At 43.9% G+C, this 10,457-nt stretch overlaps 2 protein-coding genes across 2 annotated transcripts; both read left to right on the forward strand.

Annotated features, from left to right (window-relative positions):
- Positions 1 to 317: 317 nt before the first annotated feature.
- EAE98_010977 (uncharacterized protein) lies at positions 318 to 2,294 on the forward strand (the record flags this gene model as incomplete). The annotated part of the gene is made up of 2 exons (XM_038958599.1): positions 318 to 873; positions 931 to 2,294. The coding sequence occupies 2 exons, from the start codon at positions 318 to 320 to the stop codon at positions 2,292 to 2,294; spliced, it is 1,920 nt and encodes a 639-aa protein (XP_038805113.1).
- Positions 2,295 to 8,410: 6,116 nt separating this feature from the next.
- EAE98_010978 (uncharacterized protein) lies at positions 8,411 to 9,447 on the forward strand (the record flags this gene model as incomplete). The annotated part of the gene is made up of 3 exons (XM_038958600.1): positions 8,411 to 8,823; positions 8,891 to 9,295; positions 9,357 to 9,447. The coding sequence occupies 3 exons, from the start codon at positions 8,411 to 8,413 to the stop codon at positions 9,445 to 9,447; spliced, it is 909 nt and encodes a 302-aa protein (XP_038805114.1).
- Positions 9,448 to 10,457: the final 1,010 nt, after the last annotated feature.

Consider the following 10,457-nt stretch of genomic DNA (forward strand, 5'->3'; position numbering starts at 1 on the left):
GAATTAATTCGTTTGGAAACATCACGGAATTTTTGTCCACTTGCTTGCTTGTTTGCTTGCGTGCATGGTGTGATAATCTTAGTAGATCACGGCAGGCATTGATGGGTTGGATGGGGCCCAGCGGTAATTGGCTTGGGGGTGTTCGTTCAATCTTCAAATAAAGATGAAATATAATCGCTCTCATTCGTGATGTGAATACTTCCTTTCTGCATCGACCCACCTTCTTTCCTCGTCTTGTCTATTCTAGATCTTTTTTTCCTGGAGAACAAAGTTCTTCGTCGTCGGTCTTTACTACAAATCTATATATCCACGCAATTATGCGTTCCACACTCTTTTATTCCGTGCTTGCCAGTGGCATCACGTCTGCTCTTGGAGATGCGAGCATTTCCACTTTCCCAAACTCTCTCGCTTTAGCTGCGAACTTTGATCCCATCAAGTCGGCCTACTGGACAGGTCTTCCTCACCATCGTCGAACTCCCTTTTCCGTCTCGCCAGATGGAAACTCGGCCTATCTTGCCTACCTCGATAGTACCTATGCGAAAGTATACGTGCAACAAGTTTCCCTCACCGATTTCAGCGCCGTCGGCGAGGCCGTTGCGATTACCGCTTATGAAGCTACCGGATTGGTGGCGCAAAATGATGGGTTTGCCTTGATGGCAACGGTCAATGCGACGGGGACTACTGATCTTCCTACAGATGGATCACCTATCGTGTCGATCATTAGATATACCAATGGTAAGAAGACGTGGGAGACGGCGTTGAATGGTCCAGGAGTTCATCCTTCGGATATGTTGACTTCGACTCCGGATGCTAATGGTGATCTTGTTTATTCCGCTACTGCTGGTCTTTATGCTGGATACTTCGTCGTGGAGGGTATGTATTTTATTCTTCCTCTTTCTGATGAACTGCAAGTTTAACAGATATTTATAGCCTATACTACCGATTATGCTGGTCATTTCGGTGATTCCATCCAATACGTCAATGACGATGGTGTTCTCCAAACTATCTCCGGTGCAAGCAGCAGTTTTGGTTGCTCCCACAACACCGGTATTGGTATCGAAGCTGCAGATGCCGCTCCCTTTGCCAGTGTCTGTGCTGAAGATCAAGGCGATATCTGGTTGAACACCGAAACGCAATATATGTCTGGTCAAAAGATTGCCAACGAGAACACCACCAATGGTGTCAGTGGTGAACCCATGGGTGGTATGTCCGGATCCTACTCTAACTTGGCCTCGATCCCAGGCTCCGATGGATATATCTTCGCATGGCAATCACGCGGTGCTCTCGATCTTACCCTGAATGATTGGATGGGAACCGGATATACGCAATGCTCACCCAGATGGCTCAACCACAACGTCGCCATCTCCGTCATGACGGATAAGAAAACCCTCGCCGCAGCCGAAGCCTCTTCCACCGTGGGCGCCGCAGAAGGCGACACCCAAGTCACCTGGATCACCTATTCCTCCACCGACGATCACCAAAACGTCCACATCGCCGCCGTCAACTCCCAATACTCCATCGTCACCTACGAAACCCTCACTTCCCCAGACTGTCAACCAGTCCCCATGGGTTGCTCAGGTACATACGCCGGTACCTCTTTCCAAGTCATTGACAACACGGGCGCAAAGGTTGGATCTGCCGTCGTCTCCACCGAAGCCTTTGTCAGTGGTGATATCGTCACTATCGGTACCGATAAGGTTTGCTGGCCGTATGTCGATATGACATGGGATTTGAGCACGGAAAAAAGCAGCGGAACTCCAGTCTCGAAAATGTCTTTCGCTTGTGCTACTTTGAGCGGTAACTCGACTACCACTGCTTCTTCTTCTGGTTCCGTAGTTGCTAGCTCCGCTGCTGCTACCATCGCCGCTAGCTCTAGCTCTAGCTCTAGCCCAGCCGCTGCCGTCGTAGCATCCACTTCCTCCGCAAACATCGCTATCGTTTCCTCCCCCGCCTCCTCCTCTTCCTCCTCGGCATCGCCATCCATCGGGCTCTCCGCCTCCTCAGCCGCCGGTCTCGAAATCTCTAGCTCCTCTCCCGCTTCAGCGTCTGCGTCCCTCGTCGCGCCAGTTTCCTCGGCAACAGCGATTGCCACCCCCGTTCCTGCGAGCACCACTCTCGCTACCAAAACGAGAAGCAAGCACACGAAATCTGCGCATACGAAAGTAGCTACTTCGTTGGTGGTGTCGTCTGCGGCGTCGACTTCTACGGCGAGTGGAGAGTCTGCGGGGGAGGTGAGTGGTGCTGTTTGGGTGGATGCGGATGAGTGTGAGGGGGAGGAGGAGGAGGAGTATTAGATTGGAGGGGGGGTTGAGGATGGATGATGGTTGGATAAGGAATGGGGAGATATAGTTGAAGATGAAGTGAAGATGAAGATGAAGCGAGGAAAGGGAGAAAGGGAGAAAGGAAGGGCTAAGGTGGAAATTCATGTTTATATTCTTGTATATATACTAGTTTGTTACGATGGGAAATATGCTTAGGTATTTGTTATACGATATCGATATTTACATCTACATGTGTGTGTTTGTGTGTGTGTGTATCCGCTTTATGATATGAATCTATCCGATATGCAAATATGTCATGTAATGCAATTTGAGGTGTAAATAAACTCATGTCTGATGAAAAGAAAAATCTCACGTCCTGAAATAATCTATATTCTCATTCCGAGTATCCTATGAAATGGATAGAGGATTGGGGTAGAGTGGAGTGGAGTGGAGTCTTCTTCCTCTTCTTCTTCTTCCTCTTAGAAGATGAGAGGATATCATAGAGGAGAATAGTCGAAAGGAATGAAGAGAAAAATGAAGAGAGAGAGCAAAAGAAAAGAACTCCAATAGAGGAGGTATACAGTATACAGATCTCGGAATGCGAAAGCTGAGACGAGACAGGAAAAGAGTTGTTCGGGGATGATTAATTAATTCAATTTGATTCTTAGGGATGTATTGTTTATATGATTCTCCTGAATCTGAGTATTATTGGTATATATGTGCGCACATAACTACCCACGTCTTCGACTTGACATTCTGGGACCTTCTTTTTTTGTGTGAGTAAAAGTTTTGTTTTATATGGTGTTTTTGGAAAAATTTAAAGGAGATGAATTGGTATTTGTGTTGAATGGGATTGAGGTGTGTGTGTATGTATATGTATATGTATATGTACATGTACATGTGTGTATACGTATACATATTCGGATGGAGAACTAAGATAATACCAGTATCCCTATACCATTTAAATGACATACTAAGTAGTAACTAATATACAAACAGCAAGAAACTTCTCTCAAAAGTATGGGATGTAGGAATCGGAAGATGACCTATCTTACTATATGTGTGTATCTTCACAACATCAGTCCACTGCACCACTGCATTATTATTGAAAATTTGATAGAGCCTCTTTTGAGAAGATATAACCTTACCTACTACGAATGCGAAATTCTAAGTACTAGAAATAGAATTTCGTAGGCTGGTTGGTTATTGATTGAATCGCATTTGTATTGTCATGTTTGGGTGTTCTTGGATATATATATATATATATGTATATATACATATACATAAACACATACAGACATATCAACAGACCTCTCAAGAATGAACCAAATCACAGTAAGATACTATATCAAGTTATAACGAGAAAAAAGACACCTTACATTTAAATCCCAGTAAACACCCTCCTTCCCTTCTCGCGAATACCAATGATTAAGAGGAGAGAAAGATAGATTAAGGTTACCCATCCATCATTATTTTTGCGTCTTCCCACCCATACCTACCGGTACCTACCAAAAGAAACAATATAGATACCTACACCCGCATCATCCCAGCCATACATACCATAAACACCATTCCAAATCCGCATCCTTAGTCCTAACACATTTCTTCACTCCTCACCTCCTCACTTCCCATTCATCTTCCGTTCACCTCTCCACTCCACCGCCCGCGCCTTCCGCCCGAATTCACAGCCCGAGGATATCCATCATATCTATCCATATATATCTATATGTATGAAACGGAGAGAACGCCATGACCCCATCCTATCTCCTAGCTTCGTGATTAGTCTCTTTTTGAGGGGAAGATGGAGATTACCATTACCATTGCCGTTGCCGTTGCTCCTGGATCGGATGGATGTGAGGGGTTAGTATATTATAGTAGGTACCTAGGTATTGAATATAGTAAGTTAACTATATGATTTATTATTATTTATTTTCATGTGTGGGATTATAAGATTATAAGATAGGTATGATAATGCGATTGATTAGTTTGATATTGAAGAGTTTGAGAGTTGTGTATGTACCTAGGTATGTATGTATGTACCGAAGCTTGGATATGTACCGTGTGCAGATAGGTAGGTGGTGTGTCGATCTTAGCTAAGATTTCAAGACCGAAATTGTACGCGATTCATTTGGGGAGTGAGGTGGGAAGGGTTGGTTTAGTTTTTGGATTTTAATTTTGGAGGGAAGAATACTTAGGTACCTACTGCATGTACCTAGGTAGTATTGATTGATTTCAATCCATGTATTTTATTTCATGGAAGAGTGAAAATTGATGATGGAAAATAATTCCCGATATAGATACCTATTATAAATATACCTACCTTCCTTCCTATATCAGACATAAAAAAGTAAACGAACTCTCCTCTCCTCTCTTCCTTTCCCCAACACCACAACCACAACCACAACCACAACCTCAGCAAACCCCCAAATCCAACCCTCAAACCTTATGAAATGGCCACGTAGTACTCCGTGCATGCATGTCCCCTCCCATGTTTAGATCCGACCAGACTGGCGGGCTCTTCATCCAGCAAGTCAAATCATATCTGCAAAGGTACTCTAGAGTCTACATACCTAGGCATATCAACTTCCGGATGCAGAGACACCGACAGCCTACAGGTGTTATTATCGATATTATTGTGGAGTCGAGTGGTATTCGGCTGCCGAGACTCGAGAGCTGAGATGCGATGCGATGGGGAATTGTACAGGCTTTCTCCAGAGCCAAGGAGAGGTAGGTCCTTGGGGGTGATTGGTATAGACTCTAGAGATTCTTGGGCTGGGAAGATAGTAAGGGTTTGATGGCTTTGGAATTCTTGGAATTCTACGATATATATCTCTATGTACCTAGGTAGGTAGGTAGGTACTCGTAGATGAATATTCATGAGATATCACATGATAATCCACGTGTGAGTAACTTGTTGCTATAAACACCTGGACACACCAAGGTACCTAGACAGTAGCATCCATCCTATCAGATTGCAAATTTGGAATGTCACCACCCCCTATCGAATAAAATCTGGAGACATGTCCGGATGAAAAGCCCAAAGCAAAACGAAGAACGCGGAAAAGTATTCCGAGCATTCAAACTATTCCTCTTTCGATACCGAGATTTCCGTGATTCTAATTGTCACTTCATGCTATGCACATTCTTCATGATTAGTAGTACGGAGTATGTATGTGGTCTTTGTTCTTTCTCATTCTTCTCTCCTTCATTCCAGAAAATCATGATATCGTATCGTATGGCACTTTACGTATCCCACGTCAAGAATTCGGTACTTGAAGATTCTTTGTTTCAAACCCCAAAATGCCATCATATCTTCATAATTCTTGAAACCATTTTTCCATTGATCCGCAAACGTTCTATTCTTCACAAATGGATAGAGATGGTATGTACGTCAAAGCGTTCAAGAACATAGAAACCTATACCTGGGCATGAGAGTGGTGGCTTACTTTAAACTTTGGCAAGAACAAAAGGTATTTGTGTACCGGTAACGTTTTTATGTCTTGAAAAGAAATGTTCATCGCGTGAACTGGTCCAACTAACTTTCGATGCTGTAAATGCTTGGTGTACCTAGGTATAAGCTTTTCTCCTCGTATTGGCGCGGTAAAGGTAAGCTAGTCTGCACTTTGCACTCCGTACATATTACAGTCCTAGCTGTGTATCCCCTTGTCCCCCATTCGATGCTTGTTACCAGGGTATTTGCATTTCTTCCATGGGGTGTAAGCATACGTTGAGATTCGCTATTCGATGAAATGGGGTGCATACTGGAAGACGAGCCTCCGGTGCACTCGCGTTGGTCCATTCGACCCTTTTACAATTGAAATTATTAGAAGGGTCGGGAATCCTCCACACGAGTTGGTGGGGATGAGGTTGAAATCGCGATTATATGCATGTTTTAGATGTGAGTCAGTCACCTTGCTATTCTTTTCGCTGTGCAACTCCCGTGTTTTTTCTCTCTCTCTGTTCTTTGGTGATCCTACGCACGAATGGGTGTACCTTTCCGGGAATCCACTCACTAGTTTTGTTGAATAGATTGGATACTATCACGTTCAACCGATGCAAGTAAGTAGAGAAAAGCAAAAGGAAAGCCTAATGTACAGTCTTCGTGTAAGTAATATCGCTCCAAGCCTATGGTGGTTCTAGGCTTGAGAATTAGCATTTGATGAGACTTTTCTGTCCGTTCCATAAGGCTTCTATGATTGGCGCTTATCATTCCTCCTAAAGGCAAACATCCGGCCTGGCATAATCAGGGGTTGGTATAAACCCTACCCCGTACACAGTCAACCTGGAGGTAAAAGCACCCGTCAGCTCGGCGACAAACCATCCTAGCTTTCAACAAAATGAGAAACGTTTGACTGTAATACGGTAGGTATCCAGGGCAGTATCCGGGGTATGGACTCCAAATCAATACTTGCAAGCGAGTCAGCTACCATGAAAATGTTGAGCTTCTCCCGAGTTGGATGGATTGTAATGTAATGTAAATTGTGTTGGAATCGTTGACTCCGTACATCCCGTAACAATTGCCATCTTGCCATTCATATTCATTTGCCATTCGATTCCCCAGTTTCTTCTCCTCATTCATGTGTACCATACCCACTCGATCAACACAGACCAATTTTTGATGATTGGAAATGTGAAAATTGAAACTCTATCAATCCTAGGACAAATGATATCTGATATCACAAGGTTTTCGGATAAACTGGTTAGAGAAGGGGCGTGTGATTCTGGGTGTAGCTCGATACCCCTTTAAGTTTAGCTTCTCTCCCGAATGAACTTTGATCGTCATACCATGACTTTTGGAACCAGAATGGAAATGTCCCCTCGAAATATGGAAACGATGGATACTATGGATACCTCCGCAGTAACCACACTTCTCAGTGCTCACCCATACGATGTAGAATTTGATATAATGCATGGTCTTTGTCAAGCCAATTACAAATCTTCAAACAGTAAACTATGGTGATTTCTCTGGTGGCTGTCATTGCAATATCATTGCAGATTACTAGTATAACTATATGTGTAAAGTAAACAGGCTGATCTGAGAGGTGAATGAGTAGATTGCAGGTTGTAGGTTATAGGTTGTAGGTAGTAGATTGGAGATTGCAAACGATCCCCTTTTGGCTACTTCCCTTTGGCTATTTCCCTTTGCCTACTTCCCTTTGCCTACTCCCCTTTGCCTACTTAGCTTTGGGAAGGACAGATATCACGGTCAGTAGTTTCACCCAGGGATTCCGACAAAACGACACAAGACAGAATATGTCAATCACGACCACCTCTTCGGTATCAAGGACAACCGGATGAGGAGAATCTGGAGACTAAAACATCCCCCATACTCCGTAAACAATGGCGAGACAAATCTAACCAGACCAACAACCAACAACCAACAACCAACAAAAATCCCAAATCCCATTTCATTTCCCCACAAATGGACATTTTCAATTTAGGATTCATCGTAAAATCCGACTCGAGCTAGGATAATCGACAGGGGACCAACATGCAAAGAGATTTCTTGTGGATGACGAGGTCAAGGATTAAAACGATACTCCATTCGGCATGTCGTGTGTCGATGGGATAATCATTACGAAGTTCTGATTTTCTATTGGAGACCCAACAAAGACGAGAAGATGGGATTGGTCAATGCTACACCAATTTAACGACTTGGATGACTCCAATTTCAATTTCTTTCTTTTCTCTCTTTCTTTCTTTGTAATAAACATACCTAGGCAACTATGGTGGAGCAACATGACCGACCGCGGTACGTACAAGCTTCGCCCCGGATTGTATGGAGCAACGGATTGTATGGAGCAAATAAGCAAAGCTTCCTTACCCCAAAAATCAATCTCCCCCTCCCATTCCCCATTTCAGACGATGTACATGCTACCTACCTAGTGCCTAGGTCCCCTACCTAGTAGCTTGCTAGGTCATTCACGTATATATCTCGATATCCTTCTCCCCTCTGATCCTTTTGTCAGAAATTCGATTCTTTTTTTCTCTCTTACTCTTTGTGTATTCACCCATTGTATTGCCACTTATTATTCAGCAAGAAGATCGAGCTCCAAAGTTTGGCTCTTCTCTTACCACACCATATCAGATTGATAATAAGTTCGATTTGCTCACCACACAACATATAAAAGTCGACCATTCAATTCATCATGGCTACCACCGCCACCACTGACAATAATGGATACAGCAAGGAATACACCAGTGAATCTGGTCTGAGTAACACTCAGGACCATGCCCCTATCAATGGAGGAGGTGTTAACAGTAACCCCAATGCCCACGTCTCAAGAGGATATGATTATGGAGGAAACCCATTGGCACACATGAATACGGGAGAGTCTGCCCGATTCCCAGCATTTGGTGGAGAATTTCAACCCGGTCTCTATAAGCCTACGACGGAAAGAAAATTCGCCAATCCGGCGCCTTTGGGTCTCAGTGCTTTCGCTCTGACTACTTTCGTCCTGTCTCTCATCAATGTCGGAACGGCTGGTGTTACCACGCCTAGTATCGTTATTGCGCTTGCTTTCGGTTATGGTGGTCTCGTTCAATTGCTTGCTGGCATGTGGTATGTAGTCAATACCCGTTGAGCTCAAATACATATATCGAAATGACAAATACTAACATCCATCTAGGGAAATGGCCGTAGGAAACACTTTCGGTGCCACCGCTCTCTCATCATACGGAGGATTCTGGATCTCCCTCGCAATCGTTCTCACACCCGGTGGATTCGAGATTGTATCCTCATACGAAGGCGCCGGATCCGGCGTCAACGATTTCAACAATGCATTCGGGTTCTTCCTCATGGGATGGTTCATCTTCACAACCATTCTCTTGATTTGCACATTACGTTCTACCGTTGCCTTTTTCCTGCTATTCTTCTTCCTCGACTTGGCTTTCCTGTGTCTTGGAATCGGTCACTTGCGAGCGAACGCTGCCGGAGTGGCTCTCTCCGGTGCGATCAAGGCGGGTGGATATTTCGGATTGTTCGCGGCTTTTATGGCCTGGTATAATGCTTTGGCTGGTCTTGCAGATGATAGGTATGTTCCACATCCCCATCTCAACATTTATCCAACAACTAACATTTTATTTCTCTTCTAGCAACTCCTTCTTCGTCATTCCAGTCGCTCATTTCCCATGGTCTGTCAAGGGCCGCGAACGTCGTGGCAAGACTGAGCGCGAAACAGTCTAGATGCCTACGAGGACGAGAATTTTCTTTTCACATACACATTCCTAAATGAATAAATAAACATTTTACGATATGCTTTGAAGATGGAGAAAGCGGTTTTCATGAGTTTGCATGTTTGGTTACTGGGATACGGATATCGGATATCGGATTCAAATGATGGATAGTTTACGATACCAGTGCGGATGAACAGGACGGGCATATATGTATGCACGCATGCATGTGTATATGTATGAATGATGGGTTGGGAGGGAAACTTTGAGGATCTTTTCGACTTTTCTGAAACACTCGGAGATCTTGTTATGTCATATGATATGATATGGTAAGTTGCTGCGAGATGGGGAGAAAGGATAAGGAATATCGAGTTATGAAGTGGAAGTTACCTTCATGTCTTGGGAATGGAATCGGGATGTGATTAATTGATTTACGGATTATATTATAACCTTTTAGTAGTCTTTTTAATACATAATTTTGTTCTTGATTGATGGCTGGGTGATGGATTTCTCTGTATCGATCGCTGGTTTGTTTGTTATATCTGTGTGTGCTCTGTGATTCTAATTTTTCTAACACGCAAATTCAAATGCGTTGGACAAGTATGGGAATAGTCTCATTGTTCAAATGCTTCCTTCCTTCCTCCCTCCCTCTCTCCCTAGATAGGCCTAGGGAGGTAGGTATGAGTAGGTACGGTACCTAGGTACTTGCACTTCTGCAAAATCTTGAATTCTTTCTCGCGTCTGGTTTTTACTTGTCTCCTTATTTATCTCTATCCCCTCATCCCTTCATCTCTTCGCCGATTTCCTATCTCCTGTTCTGGATAGTGTAGTTTGATTGATGGAATGGTAGTATGCTGCTTCTATGATCTATCGTGTATATTACTCGGTATATTACTCGGTATACTATTCAGTACACTGCGCGCGTGCGTGCGTGTGTGTGTGTGTGTGTGTCAGAAGTGCTGATGTGGAGTTTGTGTTGGAGTTTGAGGGCGGGGAGGTGGGTGGTGAGAAGGTGAGAAGATT

The sequence above is a fragment of the Botrytis deweyae genome, assembly GCF_014898535.1.
Source record: "Botrytis deweyae strain B1 chromosome Unknown BDEW_042, whole genome shotgun sequence".
Classification (NCBI taxonomy): domain Eukaryota; kingdom Fungi; phylum Ascomycota; class Leotiomycetes; order Helotiales; family Sclerotiniaceae; genus Botrytis; species Botrytis deweyae.